This window comes from Parasteatoda tepidariorum, chromosome 2, assembly GCF_043381705.1.
Source record: "Parasteatoda tepidariorum isolate YZ-2023 chromosome 2, CAS_Ptep_4.0, whole genome shotgun sequence".
Classification (NCBI taxonomy): domain Eukaryota; kingdom Metazoa; phylum Arthropoda; class Arachnida; order Araneae; family Theridiidae; genus Parasteatoda; species Parasteatoda tepidariorum.
In genome coordinates this window covers 28,467,678-28,486,572 of record NC_092205.1, presented here as the reverse complement: position 1 = coordinate 28,486,572, position 18,895 = coordinate 28,467,678, and the positions used below count along the sequence as shown (strand labels likewise).

General features: G+C 29.3%; 1 protein-coding gene across 1 annotated transcript; it reads right to left on the bottom strand.

Annotated features, from left to right (window-relative positions):
* Positions 1-10,243: 10,243 nt before the first annotated feature.
* Positions 10,244-18,077, bottom strand: LOC107443309 (ATP synthase, subunit E). The gene is made up of 4 exons (XM_016057134.3): positions 17,921-18,077; positions 15,563-15,617; positions 13,059-13,160; positions 10,244-10,394 (listed from the first exon to the last, which is right to left on the bottom strand). Exons 1-4 carry the CDS (start codon positions 17,975-17,977, stop codon positions 10,339-10,341), a joined length of 270 nt encoding a protein of 89 aa, XP_015912620.1. The 5' UTR covers positions 17,978-18,077; the 3' UTR covers positions 10,244-10,338.
* Positions 18,078-18,895: the final 818 nt, after the last annotated feature.

Genomic DNA, 18,895 nt, shown 5'->3' with positions numbered 1-18,895 from the left:
AGATTGGCATATTTGTGCTGAGTGGATATGCGAGGGTAACATCCAAGCAGCTGCATCTTTCTTTAGATGGGCTTATCAATCTGTGTCAATTGAAACATTAAAACATTTCTTAACTTAACATTGAAACTTATTATTTTTGTCAAACTATGAACATGGGGACCAGTTTATGAATTGTTTTTTCGAGACGAGAGAGGAAATTCAACAATTTAAAGCAGACTTTTTGCGAGAAAGTGATAATGATTTTTTCAAGCAATTAATAGCAATGCCGTTCATTGTATCAAAAAGAGAAGGCGATGTGTTACGAAAATTTATGAACTACAACTTGTCTTCTATTAAAAACATTGCAGAATTTCGACTTATTTGTCGTACTTGTATAGAGTATGCACTGAGTAAAGGTTGTTTTGAAAATGCCACCTTGCTTTTGAATGCATCTTTTGATAATATCATTGAAGTGAGGCTGTACAAAAACGAATTTATACTATCTGAGAAAAGAATTAAAAAGTTTCTGGTCTTAAATCAATCACTAACATATGTAGACCGGAATTATGCGAAAGAAATTCTAATGTGGTCGTCACCTCTAACCCTTAATGCAGTCACAAAAATAAAGTCACTAATTCTGGAGCAAAAGACTAGTCACTCTTTCCAAGATTAATTGAATCCACCCACAGATTTCATCTCTCCTTCCAAACGAATGCAAATCAAATCATATTCTTTGTCAATTGACAAATCATGTTCAATGCGCAATCACTGTCAAACGATTGTCTTATAATAAATAGTTGACTCCATTTTTTAGTGTTAGTTGTTTAATGTTAATGAAACAATATCCGTTATATATTATTTATCACAACTTCCATAATTAATTTAATTGTAACAACTTTATAATTTTTATTTTCATTATACCTGAAGAAAAATCAAAAATTTTCCGTGATTTATTTTTCCTCACTATTCCCAAAGAACAGTCACTAGGAAGATATATATATACTGTCCTTGGCCAAATTATAAGATGCACTGAAATATTCTATTTAAAACTTAATTATCAGGTGATATTATACAGCTTTATTGTTTTTACGCTGCTAAAACCGGTTTGCACTAGTTTACGTTCGTGTATCAATGAGTAATATAAATTCGATGATTGGAAAAATTAGATGGTATATAATATAAATATAGAATACTTATTATATCAGGTATTATATTAGAATATTATAATAATTAGACAAAATTATTAGATATATTGTAGTTTTTTAATAATGACATGTTTTGCACGTGTTTATATGCTGTACTTTTATATTTGAACATACATGTAAAGGGTTTTTTCCAAGGTCATTTTTTATATACTTCCTACTTGTATTTATTTTTAACGCATAGCATTGCAATGCGTTTTACGTAATTAGATTAAACAAAACTCTTATTTAGTAGTTTTTCCTATCAAAATAAAGACTACCGCTATTCAATATGATCTGACACAATGCTGTTGCTCAAGGCGTTTCGTGATTTTTAAAATTTTGAACAATCAAGCCGCTTTCTCCTAGAGGACGTAAGAAATCTATTACAAAAATGTACAGTATTGGGACAGTAGTAATCGATTCCAAATTTACTCATAAAATTCTTACTTAAGCAAGAGAATGTTTAGTACCTATTAAAACTGCGCCAATTACCATGATGCCAGTAGTGCCTGTAACCAAATTAAATCATTTTTGTTAATAATAGAATAGCGACTTTTTACTGTTCTCCGTAATGAATAAATACATATTTTCCATAATTAATTTTGCTTTTTAGTTTATAATTTATTTTTTATTGCAATTAGCACCTATTACTAAAATTAATTAAACATCATTAAGATCAATAATAGCTTGCCGTTTTTTTACGCTCTTATAAACGAAATAATATCATTTTTCCATTAATTTTCCTTCTAGGACACATCTTATTATTTTACTTCAATCAGTAACTATTACCAAAATTAATAATCATTGACATCATAAATAATATTGATGTTTCTTTACATTCATTCTCAACGAATTAGTAGGACTTTTCAGTAAGAAGCTTATTTTTTTATTTAAATTACTGTTGATTTCACACTAATTATTTTCATAGTAATGCGTTTCAAAAGCATAACAATAAACAAAATAAACACGTTATTTCAGTTAAGTGTAGAAATTCAAATTTGGTGAAGTAGTTCGCCTATGCTGTCAAGTTCACGTTGATCTTTCAAATAACGTGGCATAGAGACTGAAAATAATTAAAATTACAAAACGATCAATAAACAACATTTTTTGAAAAGAACAATAATCTAGCAAACATCACTGATGTTGTCCTTAAAATACCTGACTAAACTGAATTGCCTATCGTTTAAATTAAAATAATTTCCGCTGTATCAATGCAAAAATTTCATTTTTTAAATGTCTCTAGTTTTAAATATATAGTTGAAAAATCGGGCTTCGTAATTTGTTTACAATTCTAATAATTTAGCTTCTAATAAGTTAAATATCGTATTTTTAGAACTTACAGTATACCCTCAATTCGGTATGCAGTCCATGCAAAAAATATCATTTCTCTTTTCGATCTCATGTATATTTTTCGAGATATATGCAAATTTGACTGTTTCCAAACTGTCTAAGTAATGTATATATATATATCGCCTTTCTAAGTTGACAACCACTAAAGTAATGAGCCGAAAGAGCTTACGAGGGCTTTATATTGTTTTTCTTTGATATTGTAAATTATCTCACGAGTGATATGATAATATAAATTATAAATAAACCTATGAGTACTTTCTTTCAAATTATGTCAAAATTAGTCAAGTGTTGAATTTATAAAATAGAATTAACGTATTCTTTTTAACTTTTAAGAAGTATTATGCATTAAACATTTCAGTGAAACTCAAATATAAAAGAAAATAAAAGGTTTTAAAACAGTCACGACAACTTTATTATTTTATATTTAAATTGCACAATGGTTGCATTTATTTTTAATTATATCGTCACCGATTCTCCAACAGAAAAGTTTCGAATGAAGAAAAACAAAAGGACTGTCTGGTGTATCTGTCCTTGATTTCAAAGCAATCCGCTAACATAAAAGTGACCTTTACCTTCAGGTCTGGAATTTGTTTTCCTAACATCCTTTATTTGTTTCCTAATATTTAAATAGTTTGAGAAACACAATTATTAAAGGATGACTTCAAACTAACAATAGAACATTTAAACTAACTCTATTATTCCATGTAAAAATGTGTCTTAAAAATATCATTTTTTTAAATTTAAATTTGTATTTAACAATCGTCAATGGCAAACAGCTCATCTGCTTTTAAAAAAATCACAGAATTCAAAAAGATATTTGAATTTGAAGAAATTTTTAACTGGAGATAACCAATTATTCAAAAGATCTTCTGTTATCTTCTAAAAACGCAAATGAAAATTTTTCTAGGATTCTCTTAAATTTTTAAAATATTACAATAAATTTTCTGCAGCATAAATATGATTCAAAGTTCTTTTTTATTTCTCCAAGCACCCCAAACCATTATACTTCCTTCCACGATTTTTTTCTCTTTAATTTATTGGCGTCCCACTTTTAAGGCATTCATCTAAGTGACACTTCCTTTCGCAACCCCAAATGATATAAATGAATTTTGATTGAAAAAGCTAACTCAAGTAAAATTATTCACTGATGATTATTGATGATCCTTATGATTCATTGATGATCCTTATTATTATAATGAATTTTGTCAGGTATATATCAGTCCTTTCGACGCCTTCAGTGAAGTATGATACAGTAAAATTTTCATTTTTTCCCTCACTATCATTTGCATTATAAAACTAAAGTTTTTTTTTAAAATATCCATAATCATCAATCGTATCGTGAATTGACACATTTGCTTACATGATATTAAGAAATTCTAACAATCGGGGCCCCTCTCATTTTTGTTCATTCGTACTTTTCATTTGCGTCGCACTAGAGCTGCACAATGGGCCATTGGCGATAGTCTAGGAAACATTTCTGAGGATGAACCGGAGACAACATGCATACGTCACATACCGTTTTACAGGTATGACACATTCACACGTCATCCATCCGCAGATAGTAATTTTGACTTGATCCAGAACACGATCAATCTCCGATCCAGTACCCCCAGAGGTTATACGTTATAGGAACTTGGAGGACTTTGTGACCCTGACAAATTTACTGTCAACCAGTCACCTTTTCGTACACGGGGATTGAACTCACAACCTTTCGAACATGGGCCCCACACCCTACCAACCATGGCTAACCCGCCTTGATTGGCGATTTGTAAATAAATGAATATATATGTAAGTAAACCATAACCAATCTCAAAAAGATAGACAAAAGTTGCTCTAACAAGAAGGGGATGTCATTATAAGCAAAGACCGCTAATTATATCATGATAACCAGAAAGGGGATTTAGGCACAACTGAACGAAAATTATCGAAAAAATTATAAAAAGATAAGGATTATTTTAGTTTCACTAATTGTGGGTCTGTATATGTCTTTCAGTTTAGTGCATGTTTTCGTAATCGATAATTACTGATTTATTGATTATTTACTTTTTTCCCCAAACGAAGAAAGGGCATTCAGCTAATGATTCAATTATATTTATTATTGGAAGTGGAGAACAATCTTAATTCACTGATATAATATAATAAATGCTGAAAATGAAAAGTATTACATAAGAACTCAATAAAGAACAAAACGTAATTGTGTAACACAAATGGGTTTTTACAGACTAAAATCTTTTCAGTAAAAAAAGTTTCGTGTTAAGGCGGGTTCCTTAAAATTTAAAGGTCAGCATGAGCAGAGGTCATAGTTGCTTCGGAAAAGTTTTTGTATTTGTTCACATTTTAACTGTTGTATAACAAGGAGGAAACGAGGTTACTTCTTGAGAATGATGAAACACTCATTCATATATCACCCATTCAAGCACTTAATTAGTGTGGAAAACCAAATTGAGAATATGTGCTTGATCTCATGAAATGCTAGCACATTTTTTTAAAGATATAACTAGAATTTAATTAACAATGCGACAAAAATTTAAGAAAAAGGACTACACTGAATAACTTTTGATATAATGATCGAAACTTCACGTTCTGACTCAATCTTTACGGTTCCAGGGGGTGACCTCAAATATGTTAATTAGTTAGAGTAGGCGATATTTTAAGTTACGAAAACAGGCACTAAGATATACTTTCTCAGAATAAACATTCCGTTTTTTTCCGGAGAGATTTGAATTTTGATCCCCAAAGTATAAGGGGCAGCCATATTCTGGAAAATATGGTCCCAATAACTTGATCAGGAAAGGGATACAAAGTTTAGCTAATTTTTCTTTTTGCGTACTTAGCCATATCTCCAGAACTTTTTAAGCGAATTGTAAGCTCTTTAAACACAATTATAAAATTCGTGTATCCAAAGCCATCTCAATTTCATGCAAAAAAAAATTTTAGTAAATATTATTTTCATGTTTTTATTTAATAAAAGTCGAAATAATTGGAATAGTTAATTATAAAATTGTAACATTAATTTAAGGAATGTAATCTTACAAAAATTTGAAATAAATTTGAAAAAAAAAATACAAAATTTGAGTAAAATCGAGAATTGTTGCCGAGAAATCCAATTTTAAAAAACTCGAAAAAAGTAAAATTAATATTAATGATTCCAAACTATTCGTTTTCCTGAGATTGAAGCTACCCCCCCCCCCCCCNGTTTTTCTGAGACCCATACCCCCCATATATTTGAGGCCAGAAATCCAAATCCGTCTAAAAAAAGGCAAGTTTATTCAGAGACAGTACGTTTTTGTGTCTGATTTCGTAACCTAAAATATAGTCTGAACTAATTAATTAGAATATTTGAGACCATTACCTCGGACCATCATCATCATCATAGTTGGCCAGACAGCCCAATGTGAGCCAATGCCTTTCTCTGAAGATTTCTCCATGACGACTTCCGATTTATCCTTGATCTCCAATTTTTTTCATTAATTGCGAGAAAATCAGACTCCACTGAGTCAGCCCATCTCAACCGTGGCCTTCCCCGCTTTCTTTTCCCAGTGGGTCTAAAAAGCATTATCTTTTTTTTTTTGTGTTGTCGTCACTTATTCGAATCACGTGGGCGATCCAATTCATTCTATCTATTTTAATGTATTTAATAATATCAGGTTGTTTATAAATCTTGTACAGTTCAAAGTTAAATCTCCATAAGAAATTAAAAATTTCATTCAAATTTAATGGTGCGTTAACACACCATNCCAATTTTGTCATTGTCCAAGCTTCAGAAGCGTATGTCAAGACTGGCCGGACAAGAGTTTTGTAGATTAAGAACTTTGTTTTTCTAGAAAGAAACCTAGATTTAATAAATCTTCTCAGCCCATAGACAGCCCTATTCGCCAAATAGAGTCTGTTTTTTATTTCAGGAGTGATCCTAAGTAAGTAAAACTCCTCACTGTTTCAAATCTACAAGAACTACCTCGGAAGATTGAGTCCTAAAACATGAATATCCGGTTAAAAGATAAAAGGCTGTTCAGGGTGGCTCGTTTTTTCTTATGCGTACATACATAAGATGTCCACAAAGTATATAGAGAAAAAAAAGTGTCTCGAGAAATAAGTACAGGATTAAAAATATAAAAATACACGAGTGTGCATTATATTACAAAAAATGCATTCTGTTATAAACCCAACTGGATTCTCCCCTTAGGATGAGATTTTTTCCAGAAAAAATACACAAATGTGACTTATAGGTTGTTGCAATTCATTTTCGTTCACAAATGTTCTCAAAATGGAAATAGCTCTGGGGATCTAACAGGTTTAGATGTTCTATACACACACCTTCCTCAATAGTGACAGGTCGGATTCGATATCGTTTTCATTTTACTAGCTTAAAAGTCTGATTTTCGAAAGCTCTATCGTCATATGAAAAAAGATTATAGGAAGTATACATTTTATGATAATTGTTGCATAATGTAAGAAATATTTTACATCAGATTAGTGATTTTTATTTTTTGAGTCATCAAAAAAGAAAAACTGCAATATTCCTAGTTATGATTGACATTATATGTTACGAGTTATGTATACCTATAACTTTGAAACATAAATGGCATTTAATTTATAATAGATAATTAAAAGATGTTTTAGTTAATTTAAAAAGGGAGTTCTGAATAAAAAAAGCTGAACATTTTAGAGCAAAAAAAAATGATTCGATGAATGAGGCACACTTCATTACGTATTAGTAATACTTAGTTAAGCATCCAAGCAATAATCTGTGCAAAAATTCTATTTCACGGACTTTTTTAGACACTCGATTGTTAACTATCGATCATTGTCACCAGTTTTCAAACGTACTCTAAAATTGGCTAAAATACTCTATGAATGGAATACAGTAGTTATCTTTATTATTGGTGCTCAGATTTAAAGACACCCTTAAAGTGTATATGAAAGCTCGATTTGGTGTTAACTTGAAATAAAATATTGATTTACATAATTTTTGGAGTTTTAAAACACCAAATAGGGATAGGTATATTATACAGGGGTATTTGTGACACTAAGTGAAAAAGCCTGAAAATTTTAAGTGAAAAAACTCGATAACAAGATATCAATTTACTTACTATTCATATTTAATATAATTTTTTGAACTAAGATTTATAATTAAATTACTTACCAATAAAGAACATCGGACTTTTATATTAACTAATTTAAGAAAAAACTTAGTTCTAAAAAGAATAGCGATATTGGATTTTAAAATCATGCGACTATGAATTGTGACATTGGATTTTAAGAACGCTAATATACAAACTGCAATATACGAAAATATAAATTACAATATTAGATTTTTATATCACATAAATGAATCATGATGTAAGATTTTCAGATTCCATGAATACGAATAGAGACATTGGATTTTAAATTCCCGTCAATGCGAATTGCAATATTGGTTTCAAAAACCTGTAAATACAAATTGTGATATATTTTTAAATTATGTAAATATGAATCACGATATACGATTTTTAAATAGTGTGAATACGATTTACAATGAGTAGGTTTTCAATCAGGTAAATATGAAAATCCATGTTAGATATTAAAATTGAGTTAATATGAATTGCGATATTAGATTTTAAGAACGCGAAAATACAAACTGCAATATTGGATTTTAAAATCATGTGAATATGAATCCCGATATCAGCAGATTCTAGCGTAGTTTTAAATACAGGGGTGATTGTGAACCCAAGTCAAAATTCCGGAAAATTTCTTGAGTTTAAAAAAAAAACAAAAAAAACATTTTAAATTAAAAAAATTTGAAAAACATTTAAACAAGGTTTTTTTCTCTTTTTTATCAATATTTCTTAGTTTACTTAAAATATATATTTAAAATTTTACACATACCTATACCATTTATACATACCTATGATGACCTGGAGAAGTAATTAAAATTTACAAATATGTCTTTCTTTCTTGAGTTTATGATTATAACAACTATTTACTGATCAAAAATTAATATTAATCATGAATATAAGTTTATAAAGTATCTCCCTTACAAACAAATAAAATTAACTGTGTTTTTAAGTTCCATCTTTGAAAATTGGATTTCCGGAAACTTCTGTGATCAATGAATTTTTGAAACGTCTGGACCTTCAATTTCCGGATCACTGTTAGCAAAAATTCTGGAAATCCGGATTTTTTCCGGAGCACAATCAGTCCTGAATAATAAAAACTATAAAAATCAGATAAACCAAAAAAAAAATTGCAAATTGGTCCCTTATGGAAATATCACATTTAAGCGAGTTAGTGAAGGTTTTAAGATTTAAATTTTAGGCTATAGAATTTATTTCTTACTTTAAATTTTAGAGTGCAGTTCAAATTTTGTTGGATTACAAGTTTTGGTTTCGCGGAAGCGCCCTACTTCTAGTTTCTAGTCCTAGAGGAATGATACGAAAAACCAGGAACACAATCAGCCTTGATTATGCCACAATTTTTAAAGTGTAGTTATAAATAGAATCTGTCACAAGTAATAAACACCATTTCTATTTTTTTTGGCAACATCCAACTTTAATGACATTGTAACTTTTTTATTGTTTGTAAATTAACTGCAAGGCACGTTTTGTAACAAATTCATGAATCAAAATATTGTACTGATACAAGAGAATTAAATATAAACAAGTCTTTAAAGAAACCTTCAAAAAGGACTCATTTATAAATATATTTAGTTTAAATTAATCTCAGTGTTTCACGGTTTATTAAAATATTAGATTAAAAATGTGATTGATGAAAAACAATATTATATTGCATTCAAATTTGTTATAATTATTATTCAACAATATTTCTTTTCCTTTTTTTCAAATTACATACTTTTTTATTATTTTGCAAAAATTAAAGAACACAGTATAATTCCATTATTAAGCAATAAAAAAATCATAACAATTTCAGATCAATACATAGAAAATGGGACACAATTATATTGGGACAAAAAGGTAAAAATATTTTTTATTAAAAAAATTTTAAATATCAGGACAACTATTAACTCTACTTTTATAACTGTTCTGATTTTTGAAAGAGAAAAATTGATAAGTGAAGTTCTATCCATCTTTAACTGTAAATAAAATGATAAATACCCTCCCTTTTTTCCTTTAAAAAAAAACATTTCTTTTTCAGATTTTAAAAGTTACTGCTTGACAGTATTGTTTGGACTCAAACTGACAAACTCAAGGTTTTGTTCACTGATTTTAATCCAAGTGGGGAAAAAATTTTCCGAATAAGATTTTAAAAAGATTACAATTTTTTTATGTTTAAAATATTTATAAGTTTTTAATTCCAACTACTATTACTTTATTAAAATAGAGTTCAGTACTATAAAGTTAAAGCTTTATTTTAAATATAAGCCATTCATACTATTTTTTTATTTCTTGGCTAAAGAAAGAACATTTCGACAAGGAAAAATTCAACAAATATAGTTATATTTTTTTAGTAAAGTTAAGAAAGAAAAACTCTTAAATGTAACTTTTTTCTTCTCTTACTCCAAAAGTGCAGTTAGCATGGTTTGCATAAGAACAGCTCATTATAATAAATTATAACAAAATATTCTTTTTTTTAAAAAAAAAAAGTTTATAACTTATGTACAAGCTTATTTTGATTCATTAAAACACACACACACAATAAGACAGATTTCAAGACAGCAATCAATATTTTACAATTCCGTAAAAATAATTTCAAAGGAAATATGATGGTATGTGTAGTGAATAAAAAGCAAGAAGAAATGTCACAGAATTTATTTTTCTATTAACACACAACATAAAGGATTGTTTTACGAAGTAATTTGATAACAGAACTAAGATTTATCTTCAGGAGTTCAGAATCCAGGAGGAGGAGTTACATTGCACTGTTCAGCAAGGTAGAGCATTTCCTCTGAAATTGAAAGAAAAATATCAGTGACAACAAAATGTGATACAAGCAATTTACTAAAGCTGTAGGTAAATTTAATTAAAAAAGGAAAAACTACAATTGTTCTAATATGACAGGGATGGCAAGTTTCTTTCAGAATGGTAAAAACTTTCCTAGAAGAGTATTGGTTTGATTCAACCCAAATGGAGAAAATGAAGAAAGTGGAGAGAAAATGGAGAAAAAAAAAACCAATCTAGTATCTAGTTCAAATAATAAAATTACCTACTTTTCAATATATCAATTTTAAAAAAGTAAAATTTGAAAAGCAAAAATTGGGAAGAGAAAAAATAATATGAATTGCTTTTGAAATTAAAATAACTGTTTGTAGTTCAATACTTTTTTTAAATGAGAATAGTATTAACTTATTTTAAAGATTATATAAAGAACTCTTAAAACATCATTAACAATTTACATTAGCAAATAATAGCATACTAATTTTTTCTAATTTGTATTAAGAATGGATGCTTAAAAATATATATTGATCATTTTGAGTTTCTTCCATTGTGCCCAGTTTGTTCCTGTTTTTTCCAGTTTGTTTTAATTCTATGGAAGAAATAAATTTCTTCTGAACAAAACATCAACTCTGTTTTAAGTATTTTACAAAGATGCTTTATTCACACATCCTATTGAAAGTAATTTCAGAGGTTAAACACAAGATATCTACGCGATGGCTATCAATAGTATAGTTGGAGCAACCGAGTTAAAATAAATTTTTTACTAAATCTAATATTTGTGTGAATTGGAGTATGTATTTCAACAGGATCCTCTTCAAATAAACAAACTTTTCCATAAAATATTTCAGTTGTAAACAAACATAAAATCCTGAATCTCATAACAATTGAATATATTTTAGGCAACAAGACTCAATCTTAAACGAAATATAAAAAGCGGAAAACAGAGAAAAAGCTGTGGTGACTGATGTTTCAATTTGTACGAGACTGAAGTTACAAAACAAACTATATTAAAATTTTAATAACCTTTTCCGTAGCATTACAAAATACAGTGAACCCACCAGGAAAGACCACCTTTATTTACGACCACTTTTGAGAGGCACAAATTTTTTTCCATAAGCTTTGCATTGAAGAAAACCTTTAGAAGAGACCATTAAAACCTCTCCCAGTGATTGAGTAAATATGTGCACCCAATGCGGAAAAGGTGAAATAAGGAAACAACAAAAATATCAAAACAAAAAATTTAACACTACAAAATAGTAGATTAAAATATATTCAAAATATTTGTGAGGCACTTATTCGGAGAGCTCTTTTTGACGATACAGCCTCATGCAGTCGAAGTGCACCAAAGATATTGCTATCAATGATTTACTTTTATAGTTGACAGTTAAATTAGGAAAAAAAGCTATTTTAGAAAAAACAAGGCATCTCAAACAAACCTCTTCTCATCTTTTAAAGCTAATTTTTAAGATATAATATTAAATGCAAACTTTTAAAAAAAATATATTGTTCTTAGTTGGTTAATTTGTTTTTACTTATAATTATATAAATTGGGATAGTTTTTATAGACGCTAAATTTTATTTCTGGATTCGTCTTTTCACAGCGCCAACGGAAGTGGTGCACCAAGAAAACACAACGACTATAATTAAAATCGTTTGCAAAAATCGTGTACCTTTGATAACAATTTTGAAGTCAATGGAGGTAACCCCTACGAACAACCAGCCTGAATCAACAACCATTTTACTGTGGAACGGAGAGTGATCGCTCTTGAGAGATTTCACTGTACTTAAAAACTACAAATTTTTATTTTATGTCAAAATAGTTAAAATAAGAAGCTAAGAAATTTGTTGTTAGAGGAATGATATTAAATGTTTATTTTTTTGTTATGTAATCATTTGTATCATGGAATTGCCTAAATAGGTTTCTTCCAAAACAAGTGGAAAAGATATATCAAATATTAAAACAATTTTTTTAACAGTTTAGAGTTGGAATCTAATTTAAATAACAGTATATATTTCAAAGCTATACTTAATATATTATGAATACTACAAAGCAACAATTGAGAAGAAAAATAAATGCAATGAATTTCTTAAGAAATTAAAATAACTGCAGTACTTCAATATTTTGCTCAAATGAACATAGTAAAACCTAATTTAATAGAACATCTATTAATAGTTCTCTAGCAACTATTCTCTTTTCTATTATGCTAAAAACGAGAGGCATAAGAAAAACTTATGACACTTTTTTTAGGGTACTAAATTCTTTGGTGAAAATTAAAATCATTCTAAGTACCAAATTACAAAGCTGATTTTACTTGAGGAAAAATGGGCATATTAATATAAAGAGGTATCAAAATTATCAACTGTTCAATATCATAGATTCTTTTCTTTTTTCAAAACTTGGAAGTTATCGAAAATTTAGAATGCTTAGAATTATTAATATAATTCTAAATAAAGACCTGTGCTCTTAAGTGAAACTTTAGCAGTCATGGTTCTTTAGAACTCTTAGTTTTTAATATCTAGCAAAATTGTGGTGGCCCATTATATTATTAATAAATAAAATTAAGCCACACTGAACTAGCTGGTTCATGAGAAACATACGTAATATAACATTCTCAAAATTTATATAAACATTAAACAGTGAGTACAGATAAGTTATACAAAGAGAGAAACTCACTCCTCGTGGCAGCTTTATTTTCTTCCTCCAGTTTAGCATTTAGAATTGCTTTTTGTTTCTGGTTATAATCTCTTATCTTTGTTTCTTTCCTTTTCAAATATTCTATAAAAAAAAAACATCTCATTGTTTAAGATACAAAAACTGTGAATATAATTATAACATTGGTGTAAATAAAGAGGCAAAAATAGAATTATTTGAAGGTTTATTCATAAATTTAAAAAACATTTTTCGTGTGATATTTACATAATATTTACAACTAGTGGGCTGCGCCCCCTGCTCGCTAATGCTCGCCAACCCCCGAAAATTGCTACGCAATCTTATATGGTTTGCTTTGCAAACCAAGATCGCTTCGCTCGCTACTGACTTAGGTACATTGCAAATGCACAAAATTCTAAAATTTCAAAACAATCATTCAAATCCTTTCACAACCTTTTTTTAAAAAAAAAATTACATCTTTTTGGTAAATACTAAGTCATTAAAATAAATTTGTATTCAAATAAATGACANCGCTTCGCTCGCTACTAACTTAGGTGCATTGTAAATGCACAAAATTCTAAAATTTCAAAACAATCATTCAAATTCATATAACAACCTTTTTTTTAAAAAAAAAATTACATATTTATGGTAAATACTAAGTCATTAAAATAAATTTGTATTCAAATGAATGATATGTAATTCGTTAAACCTATTAGAAATGTGCTATAGTATAAAATCTTAAGATAAAATTTCTAAAGCTGATATCTCTTTAAAAAGGTTAAAATTTTGGCTATAATTAAGCCTAATAAAAATTGAAAAAAAAAATGAATTGCTATGGAAAAATCTGCATAAACAAATAAATTCTAGTAAAACAAATAAATTCATGACATAAATAAAAAATTGTCACATAAATTCGTAATATATAAATTTGCAAAGAAAAAAAAAACGCTTTCAACAAAATACTAAAATATAGAGATCTATCGACAAAGAGTACTCACTTCTGCCTAGCTTATGCTCTCCCTGGTTATTTCAGTTTCTGTTTTTAAAAACGCTATATGTTGAGCCACCTGAGCTAGATTTGGCATGTGACATTTTTAGCGGCAATCATTGGTCGATTTTCTAGCGGTGCCATTCGGGGAGTTGTAATGAGGCTTATTTTTTGTCACCGTGTAAGAGAAATATATATGGAGATGATTTTCAATGCAGAAGGATTCTTTAGCTTATTCTATTGATTAGGTTTCTTTTTTACATCTACTAAACATTTAAAGATTGATTTTTGGAGATATTTTTTTTATGCTTGAATTTTAGGTATATCTGATGGTAATCTAAACTTTGGTGTAGCTCGGACATATTTTCAACGCTTGCTTCACACCCGTAGACTTTACCCAAAGCCTCAGTCATAAGTCTGACACATTTTTATGCAGCTTATGTTTGCTTGCAGTCATAATTGATGACTAATCTAATATCACCTTCACTTAAATCTTATAGAATTGGAAGATATACCACACAAGAACTCTAATTAATGATTTCAAAATAATCCAAAGCTTGAAAGCTCATCTTTAATAGTATAAAATTTGATCTATAGCTAATTCTTGTCATCAAACAGTATTCGATTAACGTTTCAAATGCAAGCACCTTGTAACATTGTCTGATAATTCTCAATTCTGTATGCAGATGATACAGTTTGTCCAATAGTCCTCTTTATTTTCCCCATATAAGATTTCTAACTATTGTCAATAGAAAGTTTATACATTAAAATCTTAAAAGCAAAACAAACTATAAAAAAAACGAGCTTAAAAATTTCATACTACCAAAAATAAAGTCAACCTTCCGATTATTTAGGAAACATTACTTGAAACTGTTATGTGGCAATTCCTTCTCTTATGTTACAAGACAAAATGAAGATATTAATTCATCTTTTCTGACACTACAATTCACAATTGAGAAATATTTAAGTTTTCCTTTTATTCTCAGGCTGTGGAAAAGTGGATCAAACTTAAGACAAAGGCTTAAAAAAAAAAAAATATGTGGAAGATTATTACATTTAAGCAAGACTAAAATCTAAATCCAGTTATGTCTCATTTTCAAAACAAATCAGACTTTTTATGAGTAGTAAACATAAAAAATGAATCTTAATACAGTAAGACAAAGAATCCTACTACATTGAAAATTTTTGGAAAAAGTTGTGGATAAAACATAAATACCACACAATAAAATTCTACAGATGCTTGGGTAAGGTGTGGATTGAACTTTACGTGCATTTTGCATCATTCAGATCTAACATAATGAGCAAAGTAAAAAGATACGAAAAATTCTTTAACTTCTGTTTCCTACTTAAACCTTGCAAGCAAAATTACAAAGTAAAAATCACTTCACCACTTTTGTGTGAAGTAATTGCTCCATTTTAATAGTGTTTAGATACACTAAAACTTTTTACAGTGTATATGTTAAAAAAAAATCCAAATAATTATTTTCATTACTACTACTGATTATTTTAACTGACAGAAACTACTAAAATAACATCTTACTGAATCGTAATGTTCCATAAACAACTCCAGTGAATAAGGCACCATATCGGCAAGCCTAAAAAGAGTAAAGGATATAAATGAATTGCCCAAAAAACATTCAATAGATTATTTTTAAAGAGAGAACACATATTTAAGAGAAAGAAGTACAAAATTATCAGCTATATTTTAAAATACAAATTTATTTAACTGCTAATCATTAGGTAAAGGAGAAAATTTATTTTTAAAAAAAAATAAGATTCCATTCCAATTCAAGAATTGATTTTCTATTCTGGACTGAATGACAATTCGCAAAACAATTGATCATTATTCAAAAGATGAGAAACAGTGCAATCTCTTGAATTAGAATTAAATTTACAGTCCACAGCATGCAAATAATACAGTCAATAGTTTTAGATAATTTTAAAAAATGTGACACTTATCTGCATTGGGAGGGTTGTAAAAAATTACCTATTTTTGTTGTCAATGATAATTAATAGTGCCAATAGGGACTATTTGCACTATGGTAATCAGTATGTAACATATAAATATAAGTACTTAATAGGGATGATAATTCTATATTGGACCTACCCATGCTAATTACTATCACTAAGACGTAAAAAGGTTAAATGCTTGAAAAAATTTTTTTAAAGGAAAATGTTGTAGCTTGCATGGGACTGACTTTTAGTTATACCATTCTATCTTCTTCTGTGAAGTATCCCATGTACTTCTCCCCAGTTGTCACCAAAACTTGGCATTTATTTTCATGCATGCATACATTGATATGGAAAACTTCCCTAAGTAATCCATATCACAGAAGCAATAGGTTTTTTGCAATCAAGGCCTTTTTATGAGAAAAATATCTTAAGAAATTGTTTACCTAAAAAACACTTCTTTCAAACATTTAATTACATGAATATTTAGAAGTAAACTTCACCAAATGTGAATGAATCCAAACACATTAAATGCAAAGCTTAAATTTTCTACCAATAATGATTCTTATTTGGATAAATTAATATCTTGTAATAAATACAGGATAAGAATAAAATGTGAAATTATAAAACAGTAATGAAGAACCCACACCCATTGTTTGTTCAGGAAACATGCAATTTTATAAGCTAAAATATCAACACTATTAAGAAGGAAGAGAAATTTTCATTTATACTTTGCAGATACACTAAAAGCTAATTTAATTACAACTTTTAAATTGAATGTGTACTAAATTCAGATTATAACAGAACATGAGACACATTTTTAAATTTACGATTAACATATTTGTTTGATGAGATTCAACAAGTTCAAAGTTTTTTTAACTTTCAATATTTTTTTCTTAGCCTTTCAGTTCATAACTTTTCTGACATCTATGAAGGCAGATTTACCATACTGACAGTGGTGATTATAACAATGAATGATGATAGGCATTTAATATTTTTCTTAATTTATAATTCAATTTTTATTTTGATTTCTTTACACTTCCAGTTTCTTAATTTTATAACTCTCACACTAAAATTTTTCTAAGAAAAATAATCCACGCCTGTTTGGTACTTTGTTCATTATGCTCATAGAAAGTAGAATGAAATTTATTATTCACATAATTTCAAAAACTTGAGAAAATAGAAGATTCTAATTGTTCAGATATGAGAAAGCACAGATTTCTTTATTTAAACATGTGAATAGTTAAAATTTTGATTTTATAAAACAAAGATGATTTTTATCAAACGACGGTTTGTGTATGTTTCAACACTGTGATGATTCCGTTCTTAAAGATATGATTTTAAAAAGCAGCTGATTTTATAATCCAGTGACCTTATTACTGGCGGTCACTGTAGCAGTTTGACATGGAAGCTAAAAAAATAGCAATCCTTAATTTTATTATACTTACGTTTGTCTACATCGCGGCGTAAAGTACTTATCGGTAAATGTCTAACACCTCCAGTAATGCGGACTACGGAAGCTGGAAAATTATCATACTCTTGTTTTTCAATATACAATTACATTATCGGTTATTTCATTTTAACACAACGGACTGAGAATGAAATAAAGGAAGAAAAAAGAAAATATAACTTGTTGTTTACATCTTGTCATATCTATAAGCATTCTACTTACAACGGCTAAAAAACGCTCAACAATTGGAAATACTTATTATTTGCAGACAGTGTGATATAAAAGGCTTACAGAATAGTATTATTCGATTTTTACGAATCACTTTTAGTCATTTTAAAGCTAGTTATTCACAATATATGTTGAATGACCTCTAAATCGTTGTGCTAAGACAGAGATGATAAATTTTACAAAATATTAATCAACTACTATCTTAATTTTTCCATATAAAGTTAATTAATATATAGTAGAATAAAAAAAGAAAAATAATAATTAATATACCCTAATAAAAGGAGATACACGTAGCGGAGGAGCTAATTCAATCGGTGGAACAGCCATCTTTTTTGCAGACTTTCAGGTAATACGCTTCACTTCAGTTCCGACTTTTGTAAATACTGAAATATGTACCCAGTTTTTGCACAAATGTTTCTTTAAAAAAAAAAAATTCCACTCTTTTTTTTTTTTTTTAAAGGCAACGTTTACACTTAATGCAATTCACGCACTTTTACCATCAACGATAAAAAAAAATACCTTTCTTGGTTTTTGGCAGAATATATTACACCAATCAAAATTTTATTCACCGCAGGCGGCCATCAGTAGTGAGTGATTCGCTGACGCACTCCACAGAATCATTCTCACAGAAGTCCCGCAGTGGACTGATCGTTAAGACATGACTCCCAGCAGATCACCGAAGTCAAGCATCACTGGCTGCGGTCAGTGTGCGGGTGGGTGACTACTTGGATCAGCCTGCGTAGGGACCGAGGGTGTGCGGTATGGGTCCTCGTTAAACTGTTATACCGTAAAGTACTCGACTNCTCATTTTTTTGTTTCAAAGCAGCGTTTACACTAAATACAATTCACGCACTTTTACCATCAACAATTAAAAAACGAAAGGGCGCTTGATTGGTTTTTGGCAGAATATATTACACTAATCACAATTTTATTCACCGCAGACGGCCATCAGTAGTGCGTGAAAGTGATTCACTGACGCACTCTACAGAATCATTCTCACAGAAGTCCCGCAGTGGACTGATGGTTAAGACACGGTTCCCAGCAGATCACCGAAGTCAAGCATCACTGGCTGTGGTCAGCGTGCGGGTGGGTGACCACTTGGATTGGTCTGCGTAGGGACCGAGGGTATGTGGTATGGGTCCTCTTTAAACGATTCTACCGCAAAGTGCTCGATTTCGGGTGCAGGTCGTTGGGCTTTCGAAGCGGGGGTGCCATCCCCTCTGCAGAGGATCAAAATTGTGATGG

What these genes read in the sequence shown, in the direction of transcription:
- LOC107443309 (XM_016057134.3), bottom strand. Translation starts at nt 17,977, where the DNA reads ATGGCTGTTCCACCGATTGAATTAGCTCCTCCGCTACGTGTATCTCCT. An exon ending in GTGTATCTCCTTTTATTAGG is followed by an intron (nt 15,618 to 17,920) that starts GTATATTAATTA and finishes TACTCTTTTTAG; the next exon opens with GCTTGCCGATATGGTGCCTT. An exon ending in AAATAAAGCTGCCACGAGGA is followed by an intron (nt 10,395 to 13,058) that starts GTGAGTTTCTCT and finishes TTTCAATTTCAG; the next exon opens with AGGAAATGCTCTACCTTGCT.